Source organism: Scyliorhinus torazame, chromosome 13 (genome assembly GCF_047496885.1).
Source record: "Scyliorhinus torazame isolate Kashiwa2021f chromosome 13, sScyTor2.1, whole genome shotgun sequence".
Lineage (NCBI taxonomy): Eukaryota > Metazoa > Chordata > Chondrichthyes > Carcharhiniformes > Scyliorhinidae > Scyliorhinus > Scyliorhinus torazame.
The window spans coordinates 205,856,104-205,873,390 of record NC_092719.1 but is presented as its reverse complement, the minus strand read 5'-3'; the positions used below and the strand labels follow the sequence as shown (position 1 = coordinate 205,873,390).

At 48.7% G+C, this 17,287-nt stretch overlaps 1 protein-coding gene across 2 annotated transcripts in view; it reads left to right on the top strand.

Annotated features, from left to right (window-relative positions):
- Positions 1 to 17,287, top strand: part of usp4 (ubiquitin specific peptidase 4 (proto-oncogene)) — a 135,772-nt gene that overhangs the window by 110,461 nt on the left and 8,024 nt on the right. For both annotated transcript variants that reach the window (XM_072472959.1, XM_072472958.1), the window contains 2 exons: positions 600 to 715; positions 11,103 to 11,252. In XM_072472959.1, coding sequence (XP_072329060.1) covers positions 600 to 715; positions 11,103 to 11,252 — 266 coding nt within the window. The remainder of the gene's footprint in view (positions 1 to 599; positions 716 to 11,102; positions 11,253 to 17,287) is intronic.

Below are 17,287 nucleotides of genomic sequence, written 5' to 3'. Positions count from 1 at the left end.
CCTGATTACTTTGTCTTCTCTTCTAAGATCGTTGACATTTGTGGTGACCTCTAGTGTGGGCCCCAATCTTTTATCATGGTTTTTTAATTTTGAAAAAATGGTTGCTTAGTGAAGGTCAGGCTTTTCTTGAATGAAAGATAATTATGATGTGGAGATGCCAATGTTGGACTGGGGTGAGCACAGTAAGAAGTCTTACAACACCAGGTTAAAGTTCAATGGAATATTGACCCGAGGAAGGCTAGTGATTCGAAACAAATCTGTTGGACTTTAACCTGGTGTTGAAAGATGATTAGTGGTTGAACTGGCAATATGATCAGATTGACAATCTTCCAGCTATTGGCTGGAATGATTCCGTGAAAGGTAGTTGGTTAAACTGAAAAATAAGTAGAGATTAAAAATATGTGGGAATAATATAGTGGTGTAATCAAATAGATTAGACGGCTGGTAATCATTAATGATTTAATATGATCTAATTTATTTGTGATGTTGTTGGTGTTTGCCAAGAAAATAAATTTGGACTAAAGAATTTTATACTGGTGGTATCGTTGAAAAATATGTATGAAATTAGAATAATTTACCACTTCTTGTCACTTCTACAGGCTTATGAAAAGCATGAAAGTATGTCACAGCCTCAGAAGAAGAGAAGCTCAGTTGCATTGAGAGAGTGTATAGACTTATTTACAACGATGGAAACCTTGGGAGAGCATGATCTTTGGTTAGTACACAATAAAGCCACTTTCAACCACCCCCCCCCCTTTTTTTTTTTAAATTCAGGTACCATCCCCTTTCATCTTTCCCAGTGTTTTTGCAATTGAGTGCTGTGACCTTTCTGTGATTATGGGTTGGCTCAAATCTGAGTTAAATGCAGTTTGTAATCAGCTGAGGGGGCAAGATTTTGTAGCTTGGCAAAAAGGCCATAACTGGCAGTCTTCGGGGTATTGGACCAGCCAGAACTACATACGAGGAAGAAGGCCGATGCCCTGGCTTTTGCATCCCTAATCACACACCAGGCAATCTTGCTTGGCCAGCGATCAGCAGCACCGCCCACAGCTGAAGACAGGCTGACAGAACTGTCGGAATTTCTTCACCTGGAGATGATCAAGTACACCATCCGAGGGTCGGCCGAGGGCTTCCACAAAGTGTGGGGCTATTCATCAGCTTGTTCCAAGACCTGCTCGAAGCAAACAGTGACTGGGAAGAGTGGGGGGAGGGGGTACTGAGGAGAGTAGACAAGAGCACACATAATCGAGAGGAGCAGAGAGGGGAGGGGAGGCAAGGAGGGAACCCAGGGGAGTCGTAGAGAGAGACATGGAGAAAGGGAGGGGGGAGCGGGCAGGAAGCCACAAAGACAACAACAGGAACCACAGAAGAGAGGAGCAGAGCACAGTAATACAGCACCCAGGGCAAAGGTTGGTGCCAGGAAAGAACAGCTGAGGGGACAAGATTTTGTCGCTTAGAAAAAAGGCAACTTGACTTCCGGTTGCGGCTATGCGGAGCTAAGCCGCACGAATCGGCAGCTCCCGCGAAGACGGACTTTCGGGCTCGATAGAAGAGCCCCAACGGGATTTTTTACACAGCCAACCCGTGGGGAAGAGAGGAGAGAGGTCCCCCACTAACCTGTATGGACCAGACACGCAGCGAAACGGCCAAAAAAAAACGGCACTGGAGCAGCGGGAGAAGAAGGGTAAAATAAACAAAATGGCGGCGGCCGGGGACAAAGAAGAGATGCAAGAATTCATTAAGCGCTGCTTCGAGGAGCTGCGCAAGGAGATGGTGGCGCCGATGCTGGCAATAATTGAAGGACTTGGGGCAACCCAGAAAGCCCGTGAGGTGAAGATCCAGGAGATCCAGGACAAAGTGAGTGAGAATGAGGACGAGCTCTTGGGCCTGGCGGTGAAAGTGGAGCGGCACGAGGCGCTACACAAGACGTGGGCGGGAAGACTCGAAGACCTGGAGAACAGGTAGAGGAGAAACAATTTGAGGATCCTGGGTCTCCCAGAAGGAGTGGAGGGGGCTGACGCCGCGGCATATGCGGGCACGATGATCGGGGCACTGATGGGCGCGGAGGCCCCCCCGGGGTTGCTGGAGCTGGAAGGGGCGCACCGGGTGCTGGCAAGGAAGCCCAAAGCAAACGAGCCGCCAAGGGCGATGGTGGTGAGATTTCAACGGTTCACCGATAGAGAGAGGGTCCTGAAATGGGCCAAGAAGGAGCGGAGCAGCAAGTGGGACAATGCTGAGATTAGAATATACCCGGACTGGAGCATGGTGGTCGCTAAGCGGAGAGCGGCTTTCAACCGGGCCAAAGTGGTGCTGCATCGGAAAGGAGTGAAATTTTGAATGTTGCAGCCAGCGCGACTGTGGATCACATATAACGGCCAACACCATTACTTCGAAACGCCCGAAGAGACGTGGACCTTTATAGTAACTGAAAAGTTGGATTCTAATTGAGGGTTTGTGAGGGTGGGGGGTATTTGAGGGTTGAAGTATGATGGCGGTTGTAAATAGGGGGGTAAGCACGCGCAGGGAATGTTATATGGGCTGGGGACGAGAGACAAGGCCGCAACAGAAACTGCGTCGGGGGGGGCAGGCTCTGGAAAGCGCGGGGTTTTTCTCCCGCGCGCGGGTAGAAAGGTGGGAGGGGGAGCGTAGGAACACCTACTGATGGGGAGATTCCCACACGGGGGGGTCAAAGGGATGGCTGGGGAAGCCAGGGTCAGCAGGCGTCAGCTGACTTACGGGAGTGATATGGGGGAGCAAAAAAGCTAGACAGGGGTCTAGCGGGGGGGGGGGGGAGAGGAGGAGAACAGGGTTGCTGCTGCACTGGCTGAAAGGGAATGGGACACAGAAGAGGTGGCCGGGACGGAGGCGAGGGAGACTCGGACACGGGACTGGCCCAGAAAAGGAGATGGCTAGTCGGCGGGAAGAGTGGGGGGGGGGGGGGGGGGGCCTCCAATCTTGCTGATAACGTGGAACGTGAGGGGCCTGAATGGGCCGGTGAAGAGGGCTCGAGTGTTCGCGCACTTGAAGGGACTGAAGGTAGATGTGGCTATGCTCCAAGAGACACACCTGAAGGTGGGGGACCAGGTTAGGTTAAGCAGGGGATGGGTAGGACAGGTATTTCACTCGGGACTGGACGCGAAAAACAGAGGGGTGGCAATTCTGGTGGGAAAACATGTGTCATTTGAGGCCAAGACTATCGTAGCGGACAATGGAGGGAGATACGTGATGGTGAGTGGCAGGTTGCAAGGGACGTGGGTGGTGTTGGTAAATGTATACGCCCCGAACTGGGATGATGCTGGATTCATGAAGCGCATGTTGGGGCGCATCCCGGACCTGGAGGTAGGAGGACTGATAATGGGAGGGGACTTCAACACAGTGCTGGACCCAGCACTACACCGCTCCAGATCAAGGACGGGAAAGAGGCCGGCGGCGGCCAGGGTGCTTCGGGGGTTTATGGACCAGATGGGGGGATGTAGACCCATGGAGGTTCGCAAGACCGCAGGCCAGGGAATTTTCTTTCTTCTCCCACGTGCACAAGGCATACTCCCGGATAGACTTCTTTGGGCAGGGCGCTCATCCCAAGGGTGGAGGGGACGGAGTATTCGGCCATAGCCGTGTCGGACCATGCCCCGCACTGGGTGGAAGTGGGGCTTGGGAGAGGAGAGGGACCAACGCCCGCTGTGGCGGTTGGATGTGGGACTGTTGGCAGATGAGGTGGTGTGTGGTAAGGTAAGGGGGTGTATCGAAAGGTACTTGGAGGCCAACGACAACGGGGAGGTGCGAGTGGGGGTGGTATGGGAGGCGTTGAAGGCGGTGATCAGGGGAGAGCTAATCTCCATCAGGGCTCATAGGGAGAAGACTGAGGGCAGGGAAAGGGAGAGGTTAGTGGGGGAGATTTTGCGAGTGGACAGGAGATACGCAGAGGCCCCGGAGGAAAGATTACTTGGGGAAAGGCGACGGCTCCAGACAGAGTTTGACCTGTTGACCACGGGGAAGGTGGAGGCACAGTGGAGGAAAGCGCAGGGGGCGACCTACGAGTACGGGGAAAAGGCCAGTCGGATGCTGGCACACCAGCTCCGTAAGAGGGCGGCAGCGAGGGAAATAGGGGGAGTCAAAGATGGTGGGGGAGCTATGGTCCAGAGTGCAACGGAAATAAATAAGGTATTCAAGGCCTTCTACGAAGAGCTGCACAGATCCCAGCCCCCAGGGGGAGAAGAGGGGATGGGAAGATTCCTGGACCAACTGCGGTTCCCGAGGGTGGAGGAGCAAGAGGTGGCTGGTTTGGGGGCACCAATCGGGTTGGAGGAGCTGAGTAAGGGTTTGGGGAGCATGCAGGCGGGGAAGGCCCCGGGGCTGGACGGGTTCCCGGTGGCGTTCTATAGAAAGTATGTGGACCTGTTGGCCCCGCTACTAGTGAGGACCTTTAACAAGGCAAGAGAGGAGGGGTCCCTGCCCCCGACAATGTCGGAGGCGACAATTTCCTTGATCCTGAAGCGAGACAAGGACCCACTGCAATGTGGATCGTACAGGCCGATTTCGCTCCTAAATGTGGACGCTAAGCTATTGGCAAAAGTGCTGGCCACGAGGATTGAGGACTGTGTCCCGGGGGTGATACATGAGGACCAGACGGGATTTGTAAAGGGCAGGTAATTAAATACGAATGTGCGGCGGCTCTTAAACGTGATAATGATGCCATCGGAGGAGGGCGAGGCGGAGATAGTGGCAGCCATGGACGCGGATAAGGCCTTTGACCGAGTTGAGTGGGAGTACCTCTAGGAGGTGTTGCGCAGGTTTGGGTTCGTGGGAGGGTTTATTAGCTGGGTTAAGCTCCTTTACAGCGCCCCGGTGGTGAGTGTGGTGACGAACCTGCGGAGGTCGGAGTACTTTCGGCTGTACCGAGGAACGAAGCAGGGGTGCCCTTTGTCCCCCGTGTTGTTTGCATTGGCGATCGAACCCTTGGCCATATCACTGAGGGAGTCTAAAAAATGGAGGGGGGTGGTCGCGGGGGGGGAAGATCATCGGGTGTGGCTATACGTGGACGACCTGCTGCTGTATGTGGCGGACCCAATGGAGGGGATGGTGGAGGTCATGCAGACTTTGAGGGAGTTTGGGGAGTTCTCGGGCTATAAGCTCAATGTAGGGAAGAGCGAGCTTTTTGTACTACAGGCAGGGGACCAAGAAAGAGGGATAGGGGACCTACTGCTGAGGAGGGCGGAGGGGAGTTTTTGGTATCGAGGGATCCAGATAGCCAGGGGCTGGGGGGCCCTACACAAACTGAATCTGACGAGGTTGGTGGACCAAATGGAGGTGGACTTCAAAAGATTGGACATGTTGCCGCTCTCGTTGGCGGGTAGAGTGCAGTTGGTAAATATGGTGGTCCTTCCGAGGTTTTTGTTTGTGTTCCAGTGCCTCCCCATCGTGATCACCAAAGGCTTTTTCAAGAGAGTAGGTAGGAGTATTATGGGGTTTGTGTGGGTGAACAAAACCCTGAGGGTAAGGAGAGGGTACCTGGAGCGCAGTAGGGACCGAGGAGGGCTGGCGCTGCCAAACCTAGGGAGCTAGGCAGCATAAATCTCCCCCACTCGTAAACTACTGGGCAGCTAACGTGGCGATGATCTGTAAGTGGGTTATGGAGGGAGAGGGGGTGGCATGGAAGAGGATGGAGATGGCGTCCTGCAAAGGAACGAGCTTGGGGGCGCTGGTGACGGCGCCGTTGCCGCTCTCGCCATCAAAGTACACCACGAGCCCGATGGTGGCGGCAACGTTAAGGATCTGGGGCCAGTGGAGACGGCATAGGGGTGCAGTGGGAGCCTCGGTGTGGTCCCCGATCAGGGGTAACCACCGGTTTGTCCCGGGGAAGATGGACGGGGGGTTCCAGGGCTGGCACCAAGCAGGGATTAGAAGAATGGGGGACCTGTTCATCGACGGGACATTTGCGAGCCTAGGGGCACTGGAGGAGAAATTTGAGCTACCCCCGGGAAATGCATTCAGATATATGCAGGTGAGGGCTTTTGTGAGGCGACAGGTCAGGGAATTCCCGCTGCTCCCGACACAGGAAATTCAAGACAGGGTGATCTCGGGTGTATGGGTCGTGGACTGCAAGGTTTCGGCAATACACCAAGAGATGAAAGAAGAGGGGGAAGCGCTAGCAGAAGAGTTGAAGGGTAAATGGGAGGAGGAGTTGGGGGAGGAGATCGAGGAAGGTTTGTGGGCTGATGCCCTGGGTAGGGTCAATTCCTCCTCCTCATGTGCCAGGCTCAGCCTGATACAATTTAAGAGCGCACTTGACGGGGCGAGGTTGAGTAGGTTCTTTGGGGTAGAGGACAGATGTGGAAAGTGTTCAGGGAGTCCGGCGAACCATGTCCATATGTTTTGGTCATGCCCGGCACTGGAGGGGTTCTGGAGAGGAGTGGCGGGAGCAATATCTCAGGTGGTGAAAGTCCGGGTCAAGCCAAGCTGGGGGCTAGCAATATTTGGAGTAGTGGACGAGCTGGGAGTGCAGGAGGCGAAAGAGGCCGGCATTCTGGCCTTTGCGTCCCTAATAGCCCGGCGAAGGATCGTGCTAATGTGGAAGGAGGCGAAGCCCCCTCGCGTGGAGGCCTGGACAAACGACATGGCTGGGTTCATAAAGTTGGAAAGGATTAAGTTTGCCTTAAGGGGGTCTGCGCAGGGGTTCTACAGGCGGTGGCAACCGTTCTTAGACTACCTCGCGGAGCGTTAGAGGAAGGTCGGTCAGCAGCAGTAGCAACCCTGGGGGGGGGGGGGGGGGGGGGGGAAACGAGAGATTGTTTGAGGGGGGAACGAGAGATTGTTTGAGGGGACGGACGAGCGGGGGATAACATGGAGGGTGCGGGAAACTGGCACGAAACGGGCGAGAGCCAGTGTATAAAGCTCTGTAAATATATCATCTTACCATGTATATATCTTGCTCAGGGCAATTTTGCGTTATTTTGTTATGTGGGGGGGGTTATTGTTTGTAAGGGGAAAAAATTGTTTTGTTTTGTTAAAAAACTTTAATAAATATCTTTTTTTTTTAAAAAGAAAAGAAAAAAGGCAACTTCAGTGGCAGCCTTCAGGGTAAAGAACCAGACTACCAATGGTGGGAGGAGGGGCGGGGGAGGGGAGAAACAGGGATGGGGGATGGAGAGAATTGATGTAAAATTTCTAAATAGAAACGTCACAACATGTAAATATCAGGTGCACTATGTTAAACTGATCTGCAAAAAATGGCAATAAAAACTCTTTTAAAAAAGACAATCTCAACTAATTACAGCAGAATGACTTCAGCTAATCATCCAGTGAATCATCACATCTACAAAACTTCATAATGTTATTTCGAGTTATCATGTGGATGCAAGTTTACAGTGTACTGAAAGCATTAATGTATTTTGACACCTTGGGAAGGTTTATTGTTTTTCACATTAAAAAATTAAAATAACTTAATTATTTGACTTTATTAGCCTTTTGCTGTTTTCATTTTCCTATTCATCAAGACTGGGGATGAGGGAATGGCATATTTCCTCTCTGCTAGTGTCCCACATCAAGTACAATACAGATTGTGAGGAAAGTTTATTCTCTTTCGACCCACCACGCCGCATCCCTATTCTCTGAAGAGCACCGTTTTTTGTTTAATTCGCCAAATCGGCTACCCACCAATAGTGCTCAACTGATATTGCCTATTAGGAAATTGCGCAAGACTGTTGAAACTTCGTATAGGAATGTGTTTTGCAGCCAGTATTCAAAAAATACCCATTCCCATCAGTTTGGGCTAAATTGGATTCCTGGTCCCAGAGATGAAAAGGCTGTGTATCAATCAGTTTACATAAGAACTAGGAGCAGGAGTAGGCCACCTGGCCCCCCGAGCCTGCTCCGCCATTCAATGAGATCATGGCTGATCTTTTGTGGACTCAGCTCCACTTACCGGCCCAAACACCCATACCCTTAATCCCTTTATTCTTCAAAAAACTATCTATCTTTATCTTAAAAACATTTAATGAAGGAGCCTCAACAGCTTCACTGGGCAAGGAATTCCATAGATTCACAACCCTTTGGGTGAAGAAGTTCCTCCTAAGCTCAGTCCTAAATCTACTTCCCCTTATTTTGAGGCTATGCCCCCTAGTTCTGCTTTCACCCACCAGTGGAAACAACCTGCCCGCATCTATCCTGTCTATTCCCTTCATAATCTTATATGTTTCTATAAGATCCCCCCTCATCCTTCTACATTCCAACGAGTACAGTCCCAGTCTACTCAACCTCTCCTCGTAATCCAACCCCCTCAACTCTGGGATTAACCTAGTGAATCTCCTCTGCACACCCTGCCAGCGCCAGTACGTTCTTTCTCAGGTAAGGAGACCAAAACTGAACACAATACTCCAGGTGTGGCCTCACTAACACCTTATACAATTGCAGCATAACCTCCCTAGTCTTAAACTCCATACCTCTAGCAATGAAGGACAAAACTCCATTTGCCTTCTTAATCACCTGTTGCACCTGTAAGCCAACTTTTTGCGAATCATGCACTAGCACACCCAGGTCTCTCTGCACAGCAGCATGTTTTAATATTTTATCATTTAAATAATAATTTGTGTAAAGCAGAAGAAACCGTCCTAAATAATACAAACAGAAACTTTCAAAAGAAGCATCACAACCAATTCAGAAATGTAGAGAATATATTGTCGTTTTAAAAATAAATTTAGAGTACCCATTAATTTTTTCTAATTAAGGGGTAATTTAGCGTGACCAATCCACCTACCCTGCACATCTTTGGGTTGTGGGGGTGAAACCCATGCAGACACTGGGAGAATGTGCAAACTCCACAAGGACGGTGACCCGGGGCTGGGATCGAACCAGGGCCTTCGTCGGCGTGAGGCAGCAGTGCTAACCATTGTGCCGCCCTTGAGAATACATTGCAAATGCATAACTTTAAAAATACTCACCTCATGAAGGAGCTACGGTCCGAAAACTAGTGATTCCAAACAAACCTGGTGGACTTTAACCTGATGTTGTAAAACCTCCTACTGTGCCCACCCCAGTCAAAGGCAATTTTGAAATTAGAGGTTTCCTTGGAAACAAAGCAATGGTTACTTCTGATTCAAGATGTTGAAAGTTCAAAACCTAATTTTGTTTGGGATTTGAACTGGTTATTTTTGTGGTAAGCAGGGAAGTTTGAGTAAACTAAAATAATAGAATTCTTAGCAATGTTGTTCCGGTATTTCTTTAAAATAGATTGGTCAATAACTCCCTGGTTCCCCAGTGTCCCATTTAGGGGATGTCCAATGATGCACTGTGAAGACCCTCTAGGAAGTTCCCATGTAAGGGTTTATCCAGCAATTGCCCAGAAGTGCTAACATCCTCTGGACAATTGTGCTGGGCTAGGAACCGTCTGACAGAAGTTATTTAAATCGCTAACTGTGAATGGTTCTGCCAGTTTTACCCTGACAGTCACTCTGAAAGAGTTAGTGGAAACAAAATCACTTCTAACTACAGAGTAACTTTTTTTTAAAGGGCGGCACGGTGGCGCGTGGTTAGCACTGCTGCCTACGGCACTGAGGACCCGGGTTCAATGTTCAATCCCGGGCCCAGGTCACTGTCTGTATGGAGTTTGCACATTCTCCCCGTGTCTGCCTGGGTTCCACCCCCACAAACCAAAACTGTTTAGGATAGGTCACACTAAATTGCCCCTTAATTGGGGGAAAAAAAATTGGGTACTCTAAATTTTATTTTAAAAAGCTATTCTTTTTTTAAAATCCAGCCCCCGCATGGGTCAGCTCCCACACACAACTGCTCCCCCCCACCCTCTCTTTCTCTCTCTCTCTCTCCTCTCCCCCCCCCCCCCCCCCCCCCCCAATGTCTAACTGTCCCTTTAAATACCTCCTTTGCAGTAGCTGGTACTGTAAAAAGGGGGCGTTCTTTATCTCTCTGCCTCCAGTTACTTCATGCCAATGCAGCCAGTATTGCGCTTCACTGCTCCAGTGAGGAAGATTAGGTGAGACAAGCTTTGAAATCCCAGCGTGGGTAAGTCTGCTGGAGATTGCCACTCTGAAGTTACGGGCCATCGACTGTTGCCAACCTGTCTTAATCAGAACGTCACTTTGCAAGTTCATTCGCTTCACCTACCAATGGGAAATGCTCTACTGGTGTGCCTGGAATAGTTAATACTCAGAGTATTTCATTTCCACAATGATTAAAATGTAGAATTTTTGAAAGCTGGTCTTATTCACCTCAATTCAGCTTCACTAATTATCATCCAAGTTATTGAATTTTCAGTGGAAATTACTTTTTTATCTCCCTAAGGGGTGGGAATTCTGCATGTCCAACATTCCGTGCCAGCTCCAGAAGCTGTCAGAAATCAAAACACAGTACACTCTTGGCTGGAAATAAAAGAATATATGGACATTGTACTTCTTGCCTATAGTTTCCGGCAGAAAAAAATCCGAATCTATTCCTTAGGAAAAAACATTCTCTGAAAACGAAATCTAAGAAGTAAATTAATGTAGACTTGGTTGGAGTAAATTGTACTTGAAGTCAGACACCTGCTGCATTTCAATAGGTAAATATAGGATTGAAACTAAAGGCAGCAAAAGAAAAGGATACATGAGTTGGGGGAGGGTGGTGAAGGAGAATTTGACCACATTGAAGTTATCAAACTGCAAACAGCTCTTACGATGGGTTGGCTCGTCCAAGCACCAGGCATCAAGTGGCAATGTATGCTGGTAGGTGCTGAGTTAATTGGTTGTGGAGTCAGGACTAGAGTAAGAGGAACAATTGATAATTCCCTTGGGTAAACAAGGTAAAATTGCTCTGCGTTCATATTCCACATCTCTACCCCATGACTCTTGGTGGAAGGGCAATTGTGAGGATTTTAGGGTTGGGCTTGGATCAAATAGTTACCTGATAAACCTTTACTTTGTATAGTAATGGAACTATCCCAGTAAGGAGTCAACATCTTCAGGAGCTGAGTACTGAAGGAGAACAAAATAGGGAAAGGGAGGCAAAAAGGTTGTTAAAATGAATGTAATGTCCAGTAATCAATTTCTATTTCATATTCAGAGCATCTTTGAGAAAATGAAGCATTAGTACCTTACTGCTACTTGTCTCCACAGGTACTGCCCCACCTGTAAAAAGCACCAGCAGGCCACGAAGAAGTTTGACTTGTGGTCACTACCAAAGATCCTCGTGGTACATCTGAAGCGTTTCTCATATAATAGATATTGGAGAGATAAACTTGACACTTTAGTGGAGTTTCCTATAAGGTGAGACATTCAGACTGGTTTGTTTTACGGTGTATTAGAGTTTTTATTTAAAATTACTGCATTTTTACAACAAAAATCATTAAAATTGCTGTTCGAGAACCTGGGCCGTATGTTCTCCACGCCGATACACAATGCACAGGTTGTGGGTTCTCCTATAATCCTTAACAATAACCTGTATACTTCCTGAACTATTAATATGAAAGGGTATGAAACTAAAAATGATTAACAGGAAGAAACTGATTTTTGGATAACCTTCTATTTAATGGAACAGCCTCATTGATGCATTATCCTTTCGAGCTGCTGCTTGAAACTTAACTGATCTCTCTCCAGCAGCAGAATATGTTTTTATAACCATCATTTTAGCCTATTTACTGGCCTGTACAAACACTAATTCGTCATTAGGCATTGAAGAACGTATTGCAGGAACAGAGCACCTGTAGCCTCTTGGGGCAGTTTTGCAAATTAAACACTATATGAAACTTGAATATTAAATTGAAAAGAACAGGTGATTCCAGTTAGCCTGGATCGGTACTTTGCAACACATTGCAATGCTACTAAATTTGACCAGTGGAAGGGAAGAAAGTTGTATTTTTTTGTATCAGCCCTGTAATTTCTCTACTTCTAGTCCCTCCGTATCCCCTGCCCTTTTCAATTCACAATTAGTTAATGCTTGTCCCTTCAGCTGTCCAAGCACCAGGTCCTGGAATTATTTCACTTAAACCCCTCCATCTCGTCTAATTTTGATGTCACTTCCTAATATCTCCTTTTGGTTCAACATTCATTTTTGTCTGATTAGCTGTGTGAAGTGATGTGGCATATATTTTCATTTTAAAGGTGCTATATGCATGAAAAATGTTATTCAATTTGTTATTTTTGCGTAGTTAATATTGGCAAAATCAAAGTCTGAAATTAGGATCTTTGTCTTCAGTTTAATCTTAGAACATAGAACATAGAACAATACAGCGCAGTACAGGCCCTTCGGCCCACGATGTTGCACCGAAACAAAAGCCATCCAACCTACACTATGCCATTATCATCCATATGTTTATCCAATAAACTTTTAAATGCCCTCAATGTTGGCGAGTTCACCACTGTAGCAGGTAGGGCATTCCACGGCCTCACTACTCTTTGCGTAAAGAACCTACCTCTGACCTCTGTCCTATATCTATTACCCCTCAGTTTAAAGTTATGTCCCCTCGTGCCAGCCATATCCATCCGTGGGAGAAGACTCTCACTGTCCACCCTATCCAACCCCCTGATCATTTTGTATGCCTCTATTAAGTCTCCTCTTAACCTTCTTCTCTCCAACGAAAACAACCTCAAGTCCATCAGCCTTTCCTCATAAGATTTTCCCTCCATACCAGGCAACATCCTGGTAAATCTCCTCTGCACCCGCTCCAAAGCCTCCACGTCCTTCCTATAATGCGGTGACCAGAACTGTACGCAATACTCCAAATGCGGCCGTACCAGAGTTCTGTACAGCTGCAACATGACCTCCCGACTCCGGAACTCAATCCCTCTACCAATAAAGGCCAACACTCCATAGGCCTTCTTCACAACCCTATCAACCTGGGTGGCAACTTTCAGGGATCTATGTACATGGACACCTAGATCCCTCTGCTCATCCACACTTTCAAGAACTTTACCATTAGCCAAATATTCCGCATTCCTGTTATTCCTTCCAAAGTGAATCACCTCACACTTCTCTACATTAAACTCCATTTGCCACCTCTCGGCCCAGCTCTTCAGCTTATCTATATCCCTCTGTAATCTGCTACATCCTTCCACACTATCGACAACACCACCGACTTTAGTATTGTCTGCAAATTTACTCACCCACCCTTCTGCGCCTTCCTCTAGGTCATTGATAAAAATGACAAACAGCAACGGCCCCAGAACAGATCCTTGTGGTACTCCACTTGTGACTGTACTCCATTCTGAACATTTCCCATCAACCACCACCCTCTGTCTTCTTTCAGCTAGCCAATTTCTGATCCACATCTCTAAATCACCCTCAATCCCCAGCCTCCGTATTTTTTGCAATAGCTTACCGTGGGGAACCTTATCAAACGCTTTGCTGAAATCCATATACACCACATCAACTGCTCTACCCTCGTCTACCTGTTCAGTCACCTTATCAAAGAACTCAATAAGGTTTGTGAGGCAGGACCTACCCTTCACAAAGCCATGCTGACTATCCCTGATCATATTATTCCTATCTAGATGATTATAAATCTTGTCTCTTATAATCCCCTCCAAGACTTTACCCACTACAGACGTGAGGCTCACCGGCCTATAGTTGCCGGGGTTGTCTCTGCTCCCCTTTTTGAACAAAGGGACCACATTTGCTGTCCTCCAGTCCTCTGGCACTATTCCTGTAGCCAATGATGACATAAAAATCAAAGCCAAAGGTCCAGCAATCTCTTCCCTGGCCTCCCAGAGAATCCTAGGATAAATCCCATCAGGTCCCGGGGACTTATCTATTTTCAGCCTGTCCAGAATTGCCAACACCTCTTCCCTACGTACCTCAATGCCATCTATTCTATTAGCCTGGGGCTCAGCATTCTCCTCCACAACATTATCTTTTTCCTGAGTGAATACTGACGAAAAATATTCATTTAGTATCTCGCCTATCTCTTCAGACTCCACACACAATTTCCCATCCCTGTCCTTGACTGGTCCTACTCTTTCCCTAGTCATTCGCTTATTCCTGACATACCTATAGAAAGCTTTTGGGTTTTCCTTGATCCTTCCTGCCAAATACTTCTCATGTCCCCTCCTTGCTCGTCTTAGCTCTCTCTTTAGATCCTTCCTCGCTACCTTGTAACTATCCATCGCCCCAACCGAAACTTCACACTTCATCTTCACATAGGCCTCCTTCTTCCTCTTAACAAGAGATTCCACTTCCATGGTAAACCACGGTTCCCTCGCTCGACGCCTTCCTCCCTGTCTGACCGGTACATACTTATCAAGAACACGCAGTAGCTGATCCTTGAACAAGCCCCACTTATCCAGTGTGCCCAACACTTGCAGCCTACCTCTCCACCTTATCCCCCCCAAGTCACGTCTAATGGCATCATAATTGCCCTTCCCCCAGCTATAACTCTTGCCCTGCGGTGTATACTTATCCCTTTCCATCATTAACGTAAACGTCACCGAATTGTGGTCACTGTCCCCAAAGTGCTCTCCTACCTCCAAATCCAACACCTGGTCTGGTTCATTACCCAAAACCAAATCCAACGTGGCCTCGCCTCTTGTTGGCCTGTCAACATATTGTTTCAGGAAACCCTCCTGCACACACTGTACAAAAAACGACCCATCTATTGTACTCGAACTATATCTTTTCCAGTCAATATTTGGAAAGTTAAAATCTCCCATAATAACTACCCTGTTACTATCGCTCATATCCAGAATCATCTTCGCCATCCTTTCCTCTACATCCCTAGAACTATTAGGAGGCCTATAAAAAAACTCCCAACAGGGTGACCTCTCATTTCCTGTTTCTAACTTCAGCCCATACTACCTCGGCAGAAGAGTCCCCATCTAGCATCCTCTCCGCCACCGTAATACTGCTCTTTACTAGCAGCGCCACACCTCCCCCTCTTTTGCCTCCTTCTCTGAGCTTACTAAAACACCTAAACCCCGGAACCTGCAACATCTATTCCTGTCCCTGCTCTATCCATGTCTCCGAAATGGCCACAACATCGAAGTACCAGGTACCAACCCACGCTGCCAGTTCCCCTACCTTGTTTCGTATACTCCTGGCATTGAAGTAGACACACTTCAAACCACCTACCTGAACACTGGCCCCCTCCTGCGACGTCAAATCTGTGCTCCTGACCTCTATACTCTCATTCTCCCTTACCCTAAAACTACAATCCAGGTTCCCATGCCCCTGCTGCATTAGTTTAAACCCCCCCAAAGAGCACTAACAAATCTCCCCCCCAGGATATTTGTGCCCCTCAGGTTCAGATGTAGACCATCCTGTCTGTAGAGGTCCCACCTTCCCCAGAAAGAGCCCCAGTTATCCAAAAATCTGAATCCCTCCCGCCTGCACCATCCCTGTAGCCACGTGTTTAAATGCTCTCTCTCCTTATTCCTCATCTCACTATCACGTGGCACGGGCAACAACCCAGAGATAACAACTCTGTTTGTTCTAGTTCTGAGCTTCCATCCTAGCTCCCTGAAAGCCTGCCTGACATCCTTGTCCCCTTTCCTACCTATGTCGTTGGTGCCAATGTGGACCACGACTTGGGGCTGCTCCCCCTCCCCCCTAAGGACCCGGAAAACACGATCCGAGACATCACGTACCCTTGCACCTGGGAGGCAACATACCAAACGTGAGTCTCTCACGCTCCCACAAAATCTCCTATCTGTGCCCCTGACTATAGAGTCCCCAATTACTAATGCTCTGCTCCTCTCCCCCCTTCCCTTCTGAGCAACAGGGACAGACTCCGTGCCAGAGGCCCGTACCCCATGGCTTACCCCTGGTAAGTCCCCCCCCCCCACAAGTATCCAAAGCGGTATACTTGTTTCTCAGGGGTACGACCGCAGGGGATCCCTGCACTGACTGTTTTTTCCCAGTCCCTCTTACAGTTACCCACCTATCTCCAATCTTTGGTGTAACTAATTCCCTGAAGCTGCTATCTATGACCCCTTCTGCCTCCCGAATGATCCGAAGTTCTTCCAACTCCAGCTCCAGTTCCCTAACTCGGTCTTGGAGGAGCTGGAGATGGCAGCACTTCCTGCAGGTAAAATCAGCAGGGACACTAACTGCATCCCTCACCTCAAACATCCTGCAGGAGGAACATTGCACTCCCTTCCCTGCCATTCCTCTAACTTTCTACCAAGATCTGGCTAAAAAATAATAATAATATAATAAAATATGGTACTTACCTCAGACCAATGGGTTTTATTATTAGGTTAGAGGAGGAGGGCGGGTGGGAGACACTACACGTGTAGTGTCTCGGGTTTCCTCTCCACCAGAATTTATTGGGGAGGGTCTTCCCAGACGTCCGCGGGTCGACTTCCTGTTCCCGCCTAAAAAACTAATTTAAAATAAAAAATAAAAAAAAATAAAAAAAATTCTCAGCTCCTGCTGAAATTGACTAACCAGCCAGCTGTTCTCACGCCGCCGAAATCGACTGGCCTGCCCCTGCAAAGACAAGTGCTTTTAAAGGTTGACTTACCTCCCAGCAACCTCCTTCCGCAATGCTCCCGCTGAAACTGACTCACCACTCACCAGCTGTTCTCACGCCGCCGAAATCGACTGGCCTGCCCCTGCAAAGACAAGTGCTTTTCAAGGTTGACTTACCTCCCAGCAACCTCCTTCCGCAATGCTCCCGCTGAAACTGACTCACCACTCACCAGCTGTTCTCACGCCGAAATCGACTGGCCTGCCCCTGCAAAGACAAGTGCTTTTAAAGGTTGACTTACCTCCCAGCAACCTCCTTCCGCAATGCTCCCGCTGAAACTGACTCACCACTCACCAGCTGTTCTCACGCCGCCGAAATCGACTGGCCTGCCCCTGCAAAGACAAGTGCTTTTAAAGGTTGACTTACCTCCCAGCAACCTCCTTCCGCAATGCTCCCGCTGAAACTGACTCACCACTCACCAGCTGTTCTCACGCCGCCGAAATCGACTGGCCTGCCCCTGCAAAGACAAGTGCTTTTAAAGGTTGACTTACCTCCCAGCAACCTCCTTCCGCAATGCTCCCGCTGAAACTGACTCACCACTCACCAGCTGTTCTCCCGCCGAAATCGACTGGCCTGCCCCTGCAAAGACAAGTGCTTTTAAAGGTTGACTTACCTCCCAGCAACCTCCTTCCGCAATGCTCCCGCCGAAACTGACTCACCACTCACCAGCTGTTCTCACGCCGCCGAAATCGACTGGCCTGCCCCTGCAAAGACAAGTGCTTTTAAAGGTTGACTTACCTCCCAGCAACCTCCTTCCGCAATGCTCCCGCTGAAACTGACTCACCACTCACCAGCTGTTCTCACGCCGCCGAAATCGACTGGCCTGCCCCTGCAAAGACA